Genomic DNA, 18,899 nt, shown 5'->3' with positions numbered 1-18,899 from the left:
ACTCTATAAACGGACTACCACGGTCTCTCCATCGGTCTGGAAAATGTTCGTTAAGCCATTGCCTCACAGCTCTGGCATAATGAACTGAACACCCATCTAACTGAACAATTAAATTTGATCGTTCATTGATTGGCAGCTCGTGAATAGCATCCCAAAACTTTGTGTTTAGAAATTCTAGAAACCTCTGCGCATTAATGTTTTCCTCAACATAGAAACGACCAATAATTCGTTCGTTCAATATCCCACACCAGACGTTGATTTTTTGGGAATACTGGCTTTTACAGTTTATTACCCAGTTAGGATTATCCGCTGCCCAATAGCGACAATTCTGTGATGACACTACTCCATTTGTAGTGAAAGTGGCTTCGTCGGTATATAAAATATTTTTTAGGAAATTTCTATTGTTCAAATATTCCCCTTGGGCCCATAAACAATATTCCAGGCGTCTTGCTTCGTCGCCTTCTTGGAGTGTGTGTAAAAATTTTGGCTTGAAAGGTTTAATATTCTTCGCCTTGAGACATCTCCGAATAGTTTCTCGTGGAATATTCAAATCTAAAGTGGAATTCCTTAAACTGGCATTAGGATTATTTCCGAAATAATCTAAAATGATTTGATCATTCCTGTTTCGTCTTTGTACAGGATTACTTTTCAACATCATTTTTGATACTGCACCAGTGTCATTGAATATTTTATTTATTTTATTTACCGTACCGCAGGTAATACGAGGACGATCTGTATGTCTCTCATTGAATACTGTATATACCTCTCTAGCACTTCTAAAGTCATCTCCCGAAAGGCGTACAATTTCAATTTTCTCTCTTACGCTCAATCTTGCAGCCATGACAAAAAATAATACGAAGAACTGTAAGGTGAATATTCTTGACAATAGTACACTTAAATCTTTCACAAGTGTCGAACTGTAATATCATTTCCATGGCAACTAAGATTTAAATTGAAATATTAGGTCTTAGTTTTAGTTAATGTGCGTGAAAACTTGAATGCAATTCTGTTATTTTCATTCAAAATATTTACGCTATTTGTTTTATTTCATCTGGCGGCACTTTATTGTTGAAATCATAAATAAATATTCTCATGGCTATATCTGTTGATATAGGATGTTTTTTCTGACTGTTAGCTGTGTGAGTTTTCGAATTTTTGAGTTGTCATAACTTTTTTAATAAAGAATATTTTCTCATAAAATTTTGGTTACACCTGTTTAGAGGCACTCTGAATCCAGTGGCGTAGTGATTTTTTCAATAGAAAAATCGCCAATAGAAAATTTTCGACTAAGAAAAAATATCGTAGTATGGCCTGAAACTCTAATAAACATTTCAAATTTTGTCTCATGGTAGACCTTTTAGTACTTGACTTTTTAAAAGAAAATTAGTGAAATCGGTTTACACTTCAAATTTTAGGGGGGTGTTTCCATTAAAAATGGGTCACACTGTACATAATATAAAACACATAAGGACATGATGGAATTGAAATTAAGTTTTTTTTTTATTGAGTTCATTCTACAGGGGGTTTTATTTTTTAGAAAGTGTGCTAATTAATAATTTGATGAAAAAGAGTTCGATCAGAATTTCTGAGCCAATTTTTCAGTTCTTCCTTGAATTGCGATTTATTTTGTTTATTATTGAATTGTGTTTTTTCCGGTACTATGCTATTTTGGTCTCAACGACTTTCAGAATTATCATCTGACAATATAGCTGCCGAGTATCAAGAACATTACTTTTTTCAAATAAAAGGTCACTGGAGAACGTTCTACATTTACCTAACAAAATTTTTAGAATTTTTTTTGGAAAGTATCTCAAGTGGGTATCCCTAATACCTCCCGAACCTATAATACCATAACAGAGTTGCGATTGAACCAAACCATAATATACAGTAGTCATATAGGGAATTTCGATCCATTGTTCCAATAGTTTGAAGCGAAACAGTTAGATATAATACCTGTGAATTCCATTCCACGTGTCGATCGATCATTAGGCCAAGGTATTCAATTGAGGTACTTTCTCGAATCAATAAGTTTTTATTGATAATTAATGGAACTATGTTAGTTAGTTTATTGGCATGAGAGGTAAATGGTAGATATTTTGTTTTTTCTACGTTTGAGGTCGATTTATTATATTGAAACCATTCAAAGATGTTTTTGAAATCTCTTTCTGATTTCATCTTGAGGTCTTGCCATGTCTCTGCATTATAAAATATTGCTGTGTCGTCAGCAAAACTGAGAATGTTCGATATGCTTTTTTAATAAACTATTTATATAGATAATGAATAGTATTGGACCCAAGACCGTACCTTGCGGAACTACGTAAGTAATTGTTCTCGGACTACTTTTTTTTCCATCAATGTCAACTATTTGTCTTCCATTATTCAGGTAGGAATGAAACAATTCATATGCTCTGCCCCATATGCCGATGTTTTCTAATTTCCCGAGAAGTGTTTTATGGCAAACTGTATCGAACGCTTCCGACAGGTCAACAAATATACATAAAGCAGCATAGTCAGCACCATGGTCAGCATAAACTAGTACATGTAATATGCTTAGTAAAGTGTATATCATTATATAGGTATGGCTGGATTTTTTAAGCAGACATGACAAACAAGTCGACTTACAAGCAGCAGATGAATCATGTTGTCATTAACACAAACGAGATAACGTATGATGTTATGGAATGTTTTCGTTTCATCTGTTGATTGTTTCATTATTTTGAGTTGTATGTGAAAATTCAAACACTACCTCCCCCTTCCACTGATATTTCTCATCACTACAACGAAACGTTTTTACTTTCATCCAACCAACAAATTATTTATGACGTAGTATATGTTACTTCAATTCCAAACCTCATCTTCCCAACCCTCATACTCTCCTCTCCCCACTACTCACCTTTATATATATATATATATATATATATTTAGTTATCTATGCTCGTCGTCACCATGCACACGAGTTAACGCCCTCTAGGGAGAAACTTCTTTTAACGACTCCTCGCTCCGATACTATTTATGACGTAATAAACTGGCTTGTTTCAATGGTTTTGGCTCCTTGGTTTGTTGGTTCACTTTAATTGAAGTAACGGTTAACAATTTAATGCCTCTGGTGTCTTTTCTTTTCTGTATCGGCATGCTCGGGAGTTTTCTTCCGTTATCGATCTCTAGAGATTATAACAAAGAAAGGTTATTTTGTCGCATTGGGGATATTCACGAAGAGGCAGAGGTTGGCGGTTCACGGAGTTCACGAAATTATTTCGAAAGGAGTGTTTTCACCGACTTTCCTGTACAGGGTGATATAAATTTCACAAAATAAAGGTAGATTATGAGTATTGAACGCAATGTGTATAAAATATTTCTTATCCATAGCCTTCAACTGAGAGATTGAAATTTCTATAGATACGACGAAGTGATATACAGGATGTTTCAAATTCGACCTCACCATTTGATCCAATAACTTCAACATAGATCGATGTAGTTGTCGTCTTTCTGGATACAAGTTTAAATACATTTCCGATGTCCTAACACTGTTTCTATCATATTTGTAATAATTTTGTATCAAATCTTGTTTATCTTCATTCGTGAAAGCTATTTTTCGCCAAAAATTCAATGACTTGTACAATAACAAAATGTCATTGAGTGTAACAAATTGAAAGTCAGATTTGGAAACATCAAAGTCAAAGCCTATTATGATAAGAATTAATGTTTTCTATATCTCCAATTTTTCGAAAAATAATGGTAACTTATGATACATTATTGAAAACGTAAAATCTGGTTCTATTCAAAACAGAAAAATCCAGTGTATCGCCCATAAGAAAAAATAAAGTTGATGATAGAGGCCGGAAGACGAAATGTCGGATAGCAAATCGGAAAACACCATTATGTAGCAGGAAAAAAGTTGCAATGTGGAAGTGCAATCCTTCGAAAAATTAAGCCAGAAAAAAATCAAAACCATTTTTCGAAATTTCTGTTTCATCCGGATATCTCCGGATATACTCAGAATTTTAGAACTTTCTCAAATGCATATTGTCAGTCATGTAAATGCGCAACTTCGCCCCAAATTAACTATCTTCGTATCTCTCATAGTTTCCGAGATCCCAATGGTGAGGATCGAATTTAAAACACCCTGAGTAGTTGTTTACAGCTGATTCTCGGCCTCCCCCCACCACTATGACGTATTAATTGCTTTTTTTATTGGTTGTTGTTTGGTGAAGTTTTTTTGTTGTGCAGTGAAGTCAAGGCATTGTGACCTTGAAGTGTCTGGTGCATGGATCGTTCAGATTTTTTTTTCATATGAGATTTTGTGTGTTTATGTGTGTGTGTAGGAGAATGCACGGTACAGGGTTTCATCATGTGCTTGTTTGTCTATGTACAAACATACGTCTGCATACTTCGAAGATCCTCCAAGTAATAAATGCTCCATCGGTGTTAGGGCACCAAGTTAGTAGTGGAGTGACGTCACAGCAATAACCGTTCAACGGCTAGAGAGCGACATGTTCACTCCACGACGTGTGGCAGAGTAATGCGTATTCATCGGTCTGCCCTCACCTCTCCTGAAGCGATGAAGGTTCGCTCTAGCCCCGCTATCGATGGTGACACAACGGCAGCCGAGGACTGTTTGCCTAGCGTCTACCCTCTCCGAGACCGCAACGACCACTGCTTGCTCGTATATCGACATCTGTTATCGCATTCAGTTGGGAGGTAATCTTGGCGCATGTAGTTGAGAAGTGGGGTTGGCTATGACGTCTTGACGGGTCCTATCAGAGTGTATTTAAGAAGCGTACGAGTGTTGGCTATGTCAGTTTACATCAAGTGAGTTAGTGAGAACTATTATATAAAATGTATTCCTGTGACTGTGGTAAATCTTTCACTCGTAGTGATAATCTTCGTCGGCATCAGCTCCAGAGTTGCCAAGGAGGGCCTGCAGTGAAACGGGTGAGAGTGGATAATGCAACACCTATGTATACGTGCAATTGTTGTAATGTGACAATTCCTATGAGCCAAGTGAATTCTCACCGAAGAACCATGAGTCATAAAAATAATGCATGTGTTCAATTGTCTGACGGTGTTCAAATTATAACGAATGCATTCAATTGCCGCATTGCTACATACAGGGTGGAGAGTTCGATTGTAACCAGTGACTACATGTCATTTTTCAATAAGATTAGGCAGAAGGTCATTGAATTACTGGAATCAGCCATCAGGATCCATAAAAGCATCAAGGTGAATATGGAAGTTTTTGGGAATTATATTCTTCAGACTGATGATTCGAGGGACACGAAGTCATTTAATTCCCAAAATAAAATAGTGGACCAATCTTCAGATTTGAATGCTGTTTTTGATGGATTCCGTGATGTAATTGTGGCTCAAACGACTGAGTTCCAGGATCGTGACTCAGGTATTTATTTTTTAAAAATTTCAATAAGATTGAATAGTAATATTTTTTTTTTTTATAATTCAGGTTGGACTTGTGAAAAAATATTGTTTCTCGAGGTCAACATTAATAAATACAGTCCACTGGAAGGACGTTCATATGTGAAGCTGCCTCAATGTATTCAATGGAAGAAAGCTGTTGTGAATGTTCGTAATGAAGATCAATATTGTTTTGCTTGGGCTATAACATCAGCATTATATCCTGCAGATAGTCGAGTGTCCGAACTTACGTCATATCCACATTTTTCCACTGTTTTAGATGTCACAGGTATGGATTTTCCGGTTAAAGTTAATAATAAGAGTATCGAAATATTCGAAGATAGGAATGATATTTCAATTAATGTTTACGGTTTAGAGAGTACATTTGAGAAGGGTAAAATGAAGTATGAAGTGATTGGTCCATTGCGATACTCACAGAGAAGACTCCGGAGACATGTCAATTTGTTGTTTATAACTGATGACTCCGGTAATGGTCACTATTGTTGGATCAAAGATCTTTCAAGATTAGTTTCTAATCAACTATCAGCTCATAGACAGAAAAAATATTTTTGTGACGGATGTTTGATATATTTTTCTGATGAGAGATTGCTTTTACGTCATAATATGTATGATTGTAATCACATTAGTACCACAACACCAACTACTAATTTAAAGATCAATAAATATGGTAGAATGGTTGCGGAAAATAAACTAATGTTTGAAAACTTTGAGAGGCAAATGAGGGTGCCATTTGTAGTGTATGCTGATTTTGAATCAGTGCTTAAACCGATTCATGTGAATGAGCCAAATCCTGGAAGTTCATACACGATTAAAACATTCAAACATGCCCCATATTCATTTGCTTATTTGATAAAGTGTTCATATAATGATGATTTGACAAAATTTGTTACATATAGGGGTGTAGATGCAGCTCAGAAATTTGTGAGTAGCATTGAAGATGATTTGAAAGAGATACATGAAAATCATCTCAGAAACCCTAAACCAATGGATACACAAACTGTCGAAGAAGAAGAACAGTTTGTTGCAGCCAGAACTTGTGGTATATGTAATAAAGCATTTACTGATGGTGACGTCAAAGTAAGAGATCATTGTCATGTCACAGGAAAGAAAAGATCACATGCCGCTCACTCGAAATGTAATTTAAATTTCAAAATACCAAACTTCATACCTATCATTTTTCATAATTTAAGTGGTTATGATTGTCATTTATTCATAAAAGAATTGTATAGGAATAAAGAGAAAGTTGATGTTATCCCGCAAACTAAAGAGAAATATATATCTTTCACGAAGCATCTCTTTACACACAGCTATACCGATAAAGATGGTGTGGTTAGGAAGAATTATCTCAAAATGAGATTTATCGATAGTTATAAATTTATGACTAATTCGTTGGAGAAGTTGGGTGCAAACTTGACCTCCGATCAATGTTTGGAGATGCACAAACATTTCCCACAAATTGAGAAATTCAATTTGATGAGACAGAAAGGTGTATTTCCATATAGTTTTGTTGATGACATTGACAAATTGAATTATCCATTACTTCCGACAAAAAATCAGTTTTATGACACACTCAATTGTGAACATATATCGGAAACTGATTATGATAGGGCTAGAAAAGTTTGGAATTTATTCGAGTGTCAGAATTTGGGGGAATACTCTGATTTGTATTTGAAGTCGGATGTATTGCTACTATGTGATATTTTTGAAAACTTCCGCACCACAAGTTTAGAGATATATAACTTAGATCCGGCACAATATTACACTGCACCTGGATTATCATGGGATGCCATGTTGAAGTTCACTAATGTTGAATTGGAATTACTAACTGACATTGATATGATTCACTTTTTTCAAAAAGGTATACGAGGTGGAATTAGTCAATGTAGCGAGAGGAAACATATAGCAAATAATAGATTTTTACCCAATTATAATCCCAACGAACCTTCCACATTCATTACATATTTAGATGCAACAAATCTATACGGTCACAGTATGTCACAACCTCTACCAACAAGTGAATTTACATGGTTGACACCAAATGAAATTCTTAATCTCGATGTGATGGATGTGAGTACTGATAGTCCGTATGGGTATGTATTTGAAGTGGACATTCATTATCCACAAGAGTTGCATGATAAACATTCTGACCTTCCATTTTTAGTCGAAAAAATAATACCACCTCGTACACAATCGAAAATTCCCAAATTAATTCCAAATTTGAATGATAAAAGAAAATATATTGTTCATTATAGGAATCTACAGCAAGCTGTCAAAAATGGATTGATTGTAATGAATACACATAGAGTATTGAAATTCAAACAATCATGCTGGATGAAACCCTATATAGATCTTAATACTGAAATGCGTAATAGGTCTAACAACAAATCTGTTAAAGATTTCTATAAACTAATGAATAATGCGGTGTATGGAAAGACAATGGAGAATGTAGATAATCGAATTGATGTTAGACTCGTTACACATTGGGAAAATATAAAGAAAAATATAGGTGCCAGCACTCTCATAGCCAAACCAAATTTCAAAAATTGTTCAATTTTCACTGATAATTTCGTTGCCATTCAATTGGGTAGAGTGAAGGTTCATTACGATAAACCATTATATTTGGGATTTTCTATATTAGAATTATCTAAAACAGTCATGTATGACTTTTTCTATGGATGCATCAAACAACACTTTGATGAAAATGTCTCTTTACTTTACACAGATACCGACTCGCTCATTCTTAAAGTAAACACAGAAAATTTTTATGAATTCATAAAAACTAACATAAGTAGATTTGATACATCCAATTACAGTATAGTTAACCAATTCAATATTCCAGTAACAAGTTCAGTCTTGGGTAACTTCAAAGATGAATTTCCAAATGATCCAATCATGAGTTTTTATGGTACAGGTGCTAAAGCATATTATGTGAAATCTGTTGATGGTGAATTTAAGAAAGCCAAAGGGGTTAAACGATCTGTAATAAAGAATGAATTGACATGCGAAGATTATCAAAAAATCGTCGAACAAGGTGGTATGATATTCAGAAAGATGAATTCATTTAGAAGCGTGTTACATGATATGTATACTGAATTAAAAAATAAAGTTGCATTATCATATCACGACGATAAACGATTTATCATTCCGAATACTACCCACACTCTTCCTTGGGGTCATAATGATATTGAATTTTATGAAAACGATCCAAATGAGAACATTCGTTGGATAAGTAATATTATTCAACAATCACAATCTCAGGAGACTCCATTGGATCAATTGATTAATTTATTATCTGCCGAGATCAATGATTGAAATATCATTCAATATCTTCAAAACCGGAAAATTCAATATTGATATTTATGTAGCCATTTATAATTAATAATATATGATAAAAGTAATGTGATATTAATGTATTATGTATGTATATATATATGTATTACTGTAATGAATATAAAATGATTAAAATTTTATTTGTATTATTTCTATTTCCCTAATCAATTACTGCAATATATAGTATAATGTAAATGACAGAAATATCAGTTTGAAGAGAATCATCGTAGAGTGCACAATGTCTAAAACAATCGATAAGTTTGGTAGAAAAAGAAAATGGGGTGGTAATGTCATTCGAGGTCCTCCTGGGAATGGTTTTAAATTAACAAAAGATGGTCATTATGACATGCAAAGGAAAATATTGAAAAATACAAGTGAACCAATTGACAAGAGTGATTGTGTAACTGTATCATATCTTGAGGGGGAAATTAATGGAGCAAAGGAAGTTATACTTCTAGCCCTACAAGCTGCAATACAATCCACAATAGGCAATATTGCTCGGGACGCCCGGCAAGCATTTGACGATAAAATTGCAGAGGCTCGGATAACTTTCACTCGTAAATTTGACAAACTTACAAGTGATGTAGACATAAAAATGTCTGACATAGCAGCGTCTACAAATAAAAAATTTGATGCTATGTCAAACATAACAGGGACTACAATGAAAAAGTATGATGTACTGGAACAGAGAGTTGAAGTATTGGAGAAAAACCATAAAGAAGTTTTGGAGAGAAACTATAAAGTCAGGCCATCATCATCAGGTGGACTGGGATATCCAGGACTGAACATTAATCCAAATCATAGAATAATACAACCAAAACCAAAACCAACTGATGATGTATTAATGGAACCAACATGGTGAATGTATTCCCTCGTTAGGTTAGGTTAATAGCTACGTTAGGTTAGCTGCATACTTACGTTAGGTTAGGTGTTAGGTTAGTATTCCCTCGTTAGGTTAGGTTAATAGTTACTGTAGGTTAGGTTAGGTTAGGTTAGGTTAGGTTAGGTTAGGTTAGGTTAGGTTAGGTGTTCGGTTGCATAGCGGTAGGTTAGCGTACTAGGTTAGGTTACGTTAATACATACGATAGGTTAGGTGTTCGGTTGCATAGCGGTAGGTTAGCGTACTAGGTTAGGTTACGTTAATACGTTAATACGTTAGGTTAGGTGTTCGGTTGCATATTATGTTACGAACGCGCGCGCGAAGAGGGCGTAGATGTCTCTCCAGATGTCCCGCCTACCTGGGGCCAGAGGCCCCACCCACCTGGGCGGAGCCCAGGCAGTGGGCGGGGCCCGTTAGGGCCACGCCCCCCCCCCCGTCGCCACCAACTTTTCGGATACCCCGCCCCTTTCCGAAGCCCCGCCCCCTTTCCGAAGCCCCGCCCCTCCCCTCCCCGAAGCCCCGCCCCCCGACTCCCAACATTTGCGCATGTACACCCCTACCCTCATCGCGCATGTGCGCTCCCACCATTTTCCCACCGCTCACGCATCGAAGTCGATACCCTCCGGAGAGCACTCCACAACATTCAGTTCGAGAAGTCATCTCATCGAGAGCAGTCCACTCCACAACAAGGCAGTACGTTCCAACGACCAACTTGATATTTGAGTAAGTAAATTAGGAATGTTATTTTTTATATCAACTAACTTTGTATTATTTCTTCTTTTTCAGAATGGCAACCAATACACAGGAGGTGAATAATGCTGTGGCGTCTATTCTGCCGGTGTCCGCTGACCAGGAGGAGGCAGCATCTTCGAGAGCGGTGACGGTTGACCAGCCAACCACTTCGCGTTCGCGAGTTAGGTGCAGATCTTCTAGCCCTGACTTATTCGAGGAGGAGGAGGAAGTCAGGGCTGTGAAGAAGGTTTGCCAACGACCTGCAGCAAAGGTTGGTCCTATTTCAAAGTACCGAGCTACTTGCAATAGGACTAATCCTTATGCAGGTAGTTTTTCGACCTCTCGTAAGAGGGCCTCCACACCAGCAGCAGCACCAGCAGCAGTGGAAATTCCGAGGAGTCCTTCTCCGGAGTTGGTGATATTGTCGCCGTTGGTGACGCGACTACCACCGCTGCCAGCGACACCGGCGGATCCTGAGGTGTTGGTGCCACAGCCTATCGGAGAGGTTAGTGAAAAGATGAGTGTTTTTCTGCAGAGATGCAAGAAAGCAGAACGAGCTGCCCGATCTAGCGAGGCCGCGTTGGTTACCATGAAGCGAGAAATGGCTGAAATGGATAACCGACGGAGGGAAATCCAAAAGGAAATGGCCGAAATAGATCGGAATTATGCATCTCTGCAGGAAAGGTGTAAAGCAGAGACCTCTTCGATAAAGCTGTACAAAAAAATAGTGACAGTTATGGACACTCTTTTTGTAGATGAAGTGTAAATGTAAGATTAGTTTTAGGTTAGTTAGGAGTATTTAATTATGGTAGTTTTAAGTTTATATTTGTTAAGTTTATATTGAATAAAGGAAAAGGAAGTGAAATAAAGGGTGTACACTGTTTTTTGGTTTGGTACACATTGAACAATGCGATGGTTGGAGCATTTTTCTTCACTTCCTCTTATTATTATTATTATTTTTTTTATTTCAATTCCAAGTTCTTCTAGACAAATACCTCACATCAATTTTTGTGTCCTCTAATCACTTGTAAATAATTTCATGTGAAGAAAATTTAAAAAATAAAAAATAGACATGTTTCATAGTGAAATCGACAAGTATATTTCATTTGTATTTTATCCATTCAAGTATCTCTTTCATTGAATATGTCTTATGTCACTTTGCAATTTACCCCTACTCATTGAATATGTCTTATGTCACACTACAATTTACCCCTACTCAATGTTCCACTCCTCTCCCACTCCCTCTCGAAAGTATAAAAGTAGAAATCATCTGATGAAACATTCAGTTGATCAGCTAGCATCGAGATGGAACCCGATTCAACCTCCGAACCCTATAGCTGCCCGGATCAGGGGTACAACTTCAATTACTGGGATAACAGCCAGGTACAGGTAGTCTCTTCCACCACGGAACCCCACAGTCCGCCATACGAATACCGGGATCACGACATCAGGATGCAAGTTCAACATGTCACTGGCAGTGACGAAGGACACTTGGATGACTCGGAATATCCAGATCCTGACGGATGGTGGGACCCTGCTTATGATGACATTGTCCCAATGAGTAGCGACGACGATGATGATGACGACGACGACTCTGGTGATGATGCTGATGACGAGCTTGACGTTAGACGTCCTCCACCATCCCCTATCCTCATCGAGGATAGTCCTCCGCCATCCCCAATCCTAATCGATGATGATGTCCTCAATTCCGATGATGACATATAATCATCTACTCGTCCATCATTTCCTTTCCTTTCCTTCCACGGAGTACACACTTTTTGGTTGGTGTACACGAGGCACTGCGAGGCTGGGGCAGTGTCTTCCTCCCTTCCTCTCCCTCTTATTAGTTTTTTTTCCATAATAATCACTAGAATTTCTCCTAATAATCGCTCAGAGTTTCATTCTTGATGTTTTCGAATCTCAAACACTGTTCTACATTTCACCCCCTCCATTTCATTTCTTCCAATATAAATATAGCAACAATCCCAGTTCTATATCATTCTTCCACAATGTCGAGTACAGGACCCATCCAAGTACATGAAATAGATTCAACGTCTGATCATTTGAGTACAACCTTCGCTCAATTTCTGCAGCGAATCTATGATCTTCCTGATGATTTCGCAGAACGAGTGGAACAAGGTATTCAGGACGACATAGATGCTGTTGACGATAATAATGCGGATGATGTGATTAGTATATCATCTGATTCAGCTGATTATGACGACGACGACATCATGAGTATATCATCTGATTCAGATGACTACTATGAGGATGATATCATTAGTATATCATCTGATTCAGATGACGATACCATAATTATTGTTTCTGATGATGAGGAGCGTTAGTCCATATCATTGCATGGATTAATAAAAAAATAACAGCCCTTTTCAGGGCTACAATTAAAGACTGAAACAATAAAAAAAATAGCTCTTTTCAGAGCTACCATTATACTTTCAAACAGAAACAGATTCATACCATTGTTAACATTATGTTAACATTATAATCTCAAACGAAATATATGTATGTGAAAGTATTCATCATTATATGCATATGAATGATTGACAAATGCCAACTTCAACTTTCATTTAAAGTAGTACTCATCATATGCATAGATATTCAATGACTATCAAATTCCAAATTTCGACTTTTCAGTCAAAGTAGTAATTTATTTGTCATATAATGTATAGATATTCAAAGACTAACAAATTTCCAACTTAGACTTTTATTAGTCAAAGTATTCATTTGTCACATAATCTATGAATACTAATACAACTAACTACTGTTTGTGTGAATAATGTAGCCCTGAAAAGGGCTGTTGTTTTTTTTTTGACCAGTAGGTCCACGGTTATTGTGCCACAGGTTGGACATTATTACATATAATACATGTAGATACTCGGGTGAAGTTTGTTAGTGGCCTCTCGCAAGCTTCACACCAATTCTGTCCCATTTCCATAATTGAGACAGTGTTGTGGGTGTTGACATGGGCATACCACCCTCCATTATTGTTTCTATGCGAATAAAACCGAAAGCAGCACCAACATAGTTTTTTGTTCTCTCCATCTATTGTGCTGATCAATACGTATGCATCCAATGCACAATACAAATCCAAGGGATCTTCCAGTGTCTCACTGACATTGAGTGTTCGCATACCGATCCTCATAGCACCATCACCTTCAGTTGTGTCAGCTTCTATCCCTTCATCATCTCCTTCTTCATCCATGACCCTCTCAAACTCCATCACGTCATCATCTTCGTCGCTTTGGTTGGCCTCGTTTTCAACTTCGTCTATCTCATCTTCATCGACTCCAACATCTTCTGCTTCAACTATCACTTCCTCTAGCGGAACATTGACATCCTCATCATCTGATTCGTCTATCCAATTGTTTTCATCAACAGCAGCTATTCTATTTAATGCAGCATTTATTTTTGCAGAATTCATCTTGTTGTTGTTTGCTCACAGTTGTAGAGAGTGAATGAATGAACTCTAGGTTTGCAAGTCAACTTATATAGGAGGTGATGCGACTCCCACTTGACTCGTTTAGAGTGGAATAGTAGGAGAAGTTATCCCACTATACTTCCACATGATGTTGATTCGTATAAATAGAGATCGTAGGTATAGGAGAGAGCATTCAGAGTTTCTGTAAGTCATCTCTTAATATTTCTAATCGAATTAGTAAAATGCCGTTTCCAAAAGAGTGGAATGAAAAACCAAAAGTGTGTGTCTACCCAATGATGATTGCAGGGGCTATTGTGTGCTACTTTTGTCAAATAAGTAGACCTAAGGATTCAATCAATCCATGTACTGGTATGTGTAGTGATTGCGTGTTGCGGATTCAACTATCGCCTCCTTCTCATCCACCGAAGCGAACAAAATCGGATTATCGTCAACAACAGTTACAGTGTCTGAAGTGTTCCGAACCTATAATATTTAACAATATAGGTATCTGTAGAAATATTTGTGGTACCTGTGCTGCCGTTCCAACTCCACTGCAACGTTGTTTGCGTTGTGATACATATTCCATGAATTGTTGGAATCATGTATGCAATGCATGTAGAAGTACTTGGGATCTGTGTGAGAAGGTTGGTCAACTCTACCCCAATAGGAGAATCCATTTTTTTCAATGTTGGTGTTTGACGCACGAGCAACAACTATTGAGGAATAGAGTCAAAGAACGTTCCACATCCACAGAGACATATTAACATTTTTCATTTTTTATTATCGTTATTGTCCTCTATTATTAATAAATATATATATTTTGAATTTATTTGTATTATTTTCTAACATTTAAAAATACATGCATGCAACACAAAGTTTTCCTCTTAAATGACAAAGATTGTTACATGCGTGAATAGTTTAGTGAGAGAGCGCATGTGCCAGTTGATGAAAGAGCGCATGCGCTAGTTTATTTTCTTCTATAAATGGTGAGGTCTCAGTAACATCATCACCTTTCCTATCCACATTCTATTGCTATCACATATCATTCCTCAGACCTTAATAATCATGAGCTCTATGCCGCTATTGATTGCTGAAGATGGTTCACCACTTGTTGATATCGATCAGACTGATTTTGAAAATATTCCAGTATTACATTTATCGAGTCAAGATTCGATAAATGATTTTGATATTAACGACTTCGTTAACTTTGCAGATGTGCCAGAACCAAATGAGCAAATTATTATTGAAAATCCGATCGTTTCGCAATTATCATCACTCAAACACTCTTCATCTACCCTTCCTCTTGGTGTTGATAAGAAATCTAGAACAATCAAGAGGAAGGTTACTAAGGCATCTTCATCGATTGTCACTGACTTTAAAGAAAAGAAAGAATCCAAAAGTGTTGTGCGACAGAAAAAACCCGCAACGAAAAGTGACAGATCGAAGAGGAAGCCAAAAGGTACTCCTAAAGAAATGAAGAGTGATTTGAAAGCTGAACCGCTATCTTCTTTCAGCCCCCTCCATCGGTTTGGGGAAATGAAAAGGAAAGCAAAATGCCGTCTTGTAAAGGCACAGATGACTATTGCTGAACTTGAAAAGAGTGAGCGAGCTATTAATGCTAATAATGAAACTCTTGAAGCATTAGATGCCAAGATTGCATTAGCGAAGGTTGAATTGGCTAGAATGTCTAAAGATGCTGATGAACTCCGTTCAAAAATTGGTAAAGATAAGCAATTCCATCAACGTTCGAGAATGCAAGCTCAGGCTGAGCTTGAGGAGTCGACTAAGCTTTATGAGACAGCATTATCAGTGAGAGATAATTGGCAAAAAGAGTTGGATACTGCATTTCAAAGTGACGGCGATTAGTTTTGGGAATGATAATGTGTTTTCAATATCGTGAGTTGAAAAATATAAGCGGGAATGGAGTATACAATTAATTTGGTTTGGTATACACAGAACATTGCGAATGGCTGGGGCAATGTTTACCGCTGCAATATTTTTCAGTTCACATACTTATAATTGAAATGAAAACAATAATGAACTTTAATATTACTTTATTCATAAAAGTCACTATTATATACATTTAAACCATATTTGATTCATCAATCCAAGAATTTTGTTCGCTAGGAAGGCCTAACCACTTTACATATACTTTATTTTTTCTTCTCTTCAACACCTTCTCAATCAGATATACGTCAGGATTCTCGGTTCGTAATAACTCTTCTTCGTAAAAACATCCTCTAATCGGCTGTTCATTCATATCTTCAAGATTATAAGTCGTTGGGATGGTTTTATTAATTTTAACAATCTTGAATAGCTCCGTGGTAAAATTCGCAGTGTAAGACTTTTCAAAAATATGTTTGTATTTACTTATACGTACAATATCATTTAATTGGAATTTGGGTTTACTTTGTCTTCCTCCAATTCCATTGATACCCTTGAATTTTAATTTTGTTGTTGAATCAACATTGATGGGTGCCATACCTATTGTACGATGAACTTTATTATTATATCTACTAGTTATAATTGGAAGAATATCAAGCCATTTGTGGTGACCTCTCATCGAAAATTCCTTGTAGAGCCATGCCTTTATTGTACGAATCACTCTTTCTGCTATAGCTGCCTTCTTTGTGCTAAATGTTGAATAATGATTGATATTATATTCTCGCATGAGAGATGAGAAGCTTTTATTGAAAAATTCTTTCCCTTGATCGCTTTGTATGTGTTTGGGGGAGTATTTGGCTTCTTTCAGTACATGTTTCATTGCATTAGTTACTGTACTACCTGTTTTATCTTTAACTGCTACAGTCCACAGATATTTGGAGTAACAATCTATCACTACAAGTATATATCGGTATCCTTCATTACTTTTTGCATAAGGTTGCAGTTCAGCTAAATCTATTTGCCATAGATCTGCAAAACCTTTGATGGTGGTTATTCTTCTACGAAAATTACGTCTTGCAGGTTTATGTAATTCATTAACAACTTGTCGTTTGACATCACTTATTTCATTAGTCATTCTATTTCAATATGATTAAAGAGAAAAGGTGATAATGTTACTGCATTGAATGATGATGTGACAGTGATCATTACATGTGAATATGTTAATATATTATACCTTCTTCACGTAATTCTTCAATTATTGAAATTATTTCATTATCATGTCCGGTATGTCCGGCTGACTTTGAAGCTACCAATAGTCGTAGGCGAGCAACTAACTCTTTCGGTGAATTCCAGTACACATAATTCACAGGTTTAGAATTATATATTTTCTCCATTTTCACTCGTTTGAGTGCTCCACCAATTTTACTTCTACTTCTTATTGGATATTGTCGTGAGTCTAATAGAGGTTTGATAACTTCACGAAATTTTTTAGAATTTGTATTTTTAAAACCATTCTTCAGATGATATTGTTTATATGGAGCATTCGTTATTTTCAATATTTTGGAATATACTTGACGAGTTTCTTCATTATCAACATCTTGTGGATTCTTCAAAAAAATCATATCATACAATTCTGGACTACCTGCGCATTCATATTTTTTCACTTTATTAGCATCCCAAAATGAAATGTTTCCATCTTTGAAATTTACCACTAGACTTCCCATTTTCAGCTTTTGTGTAATTGGATCCATACGTACGCCAAATGTTCCATCATATGCTGGATTTCTAGATTTTATATTATTCAAATGTTTCATCAAAACATCTTCACCACTTTCATTCATAACAGGTGAGATGTCAGGATCCGAGGAATCGATGTGGGACGATGATGGTGTTTCGAATAGAGTTGTTCTCATATCGTCTTGAAGTGTGCTCGTGTCACTATTCACAGATGATACACTACCAAAAGATTGTTTTCTTCCTATTGGAGTACTCATGGGATAATTTGAAGTAGATTGAACAGTTCCATGATTTGGTGATAACACTGGTGATTTAGAAGTAGCGTTTGATGATAAAACATTCAATGGTTTCATTATGGGCTCATACAATCTTTCAAGTGTCGTACGATTTTCAATATTATCATTCTTGATAGAGTTGAATTTCTGCCTGACAGCTTCTGTTGTCTCTACTAGTTGACGTTTCAAATTTATTTCATTGTTTTTATTTTCAGGATCTTTTTTTGTATTCATAATGCCCTTTTTTTGAATTAAAGCTTAATTCGTTGGTGAAGTGACCACTACAATATTCAGTGATCGAATAAGTTCCAAAAACAAGATCATGGGTATATAAAACTATCGAATCCTTTGCGATATCTACCTTCATCTATTTTTCTATCCTTATCAATGACTAGAAATCCATATTGGTCCTCCCAGCATTTAACACACATCAATTGGAATTGTTTGAATGTTACATCGGGTGAAACATGATCTGAATAAATGTGATGTAAATTCGTCTCATCTTGTTTGAACATTATAATGAAATTGGTATTGTCACGCACTAACTGTTTGGGTACCCGTGAATATGTCTGTGCTAGATAAAAACAATCAACATCCTTATGACGTCCCATACAGAAATATGATCTAATAATATCTTGCTTTTCACATATCACATCATCGAAAATGAAAACAGAATTAGGCTTAGCGTCGGAGGGTTCCACTATTTCTGCATTATTGCTGAATGTATAAAAACCTAATCCTTTTATAGGTTCCAAAACACTTCGCAAGTACTGATATTTAGGTTGATTGAGTGATTTCGAATAGAGATACACATTTCTAAATCTCAGTCCTTGTGGATGTGTTAATAGTGATATCATTGCATTCGTCTTTCCACAATTTGAAGGTCCTATAATGAGTCCTCGAACTGATGATGGAAGTAGTGGACCATGTCTGAATACCCTTTGTCCATTCAATCCACAACCAAATTTCTCATCTAGATTATCTACAGCAAACTTTTCTTTCTGTTTTACAATGCGCATCGTGCCGTGGTTGGAGACTATATAAATGTTATTAGCTTATTCATTTCAATGTGTACCATCAAACGATACGGACGTATTGAAAGTGATCGTAAAATTAAAAGAGGTTGTGGTTTTGTTAATGATTTAATAAAAAAACTTCCTTTCGAATTACATCTACCGGAGGTTATCAATACTGT

At 36.3% G+C, this 18,899-nt stretch overlaps 1 protein-coding gene across 1 annotated transcript; it reads left to right on the top strand.

The window, feature by feature from the left end:
* The first annotated feature begins 9,941 nt into the window (after positions 1 to 9,941).
* LOC141481933 (uncharacterized) lies at positions 9,942 to 14,630 on the top strand. The gene is made up of 2 exons (XM_074174313.1): positions 9,942 to 10,363; positions 10,427 to 14,630. Exons 1-2 carry the CDS (start codon positions 9,942 to 9,944, stop codon positions 11,136 to 11,138), a joined length of 1,134 nt encoding a protein of 377 aa, XP_074030414.1. The 3' UTR covers positions 11,139 to 14,630.
* The last annotated feature ends 4,269 nt before the right edge of the window (positions 14,631 to 18,899 follow it).

Source organism: Leptinotarsa decemlineata, unplaced genomic scaffold (genome assembly GCF_025532065.1).
Source record: "Leptinotarsa decemlineata unplaced genomic scaffold, Ldec_3_MD MMD2_tig00000576_RagTag_RagTag, whole genome shotgun sequence".
Classification (NCBI taxonomy): Eukaryota; Metazoa; Arthropoda; class Insecta; order Coleoptera; family Chrysomelidae; genus Leptinotarsa; species Leptinotarsa decemlineata.
The sequence above is the reverse complement of the archived record's forward strand: the minus strand, read 5'-3'. Positions and strand labels throughout refer to the sequence as shown.

Bases quoted from the DNA above. Each gene is read 5' to 3' on its own strand.
- LOC141481933 (XM_074174313.1), top strand. From the start codon at position 9,942: ATGTTACGAACGCGCGCGCGAAGAGGGCGTAGATGTCTCTCCAGATGT. The intron at 10,364-10,426 runs GTAAGTAAATTA...CTTCTTTTTCAG, and splicing joins ACGACCAACTTGATATTTGA to AATGGCAACCAATACACAGG.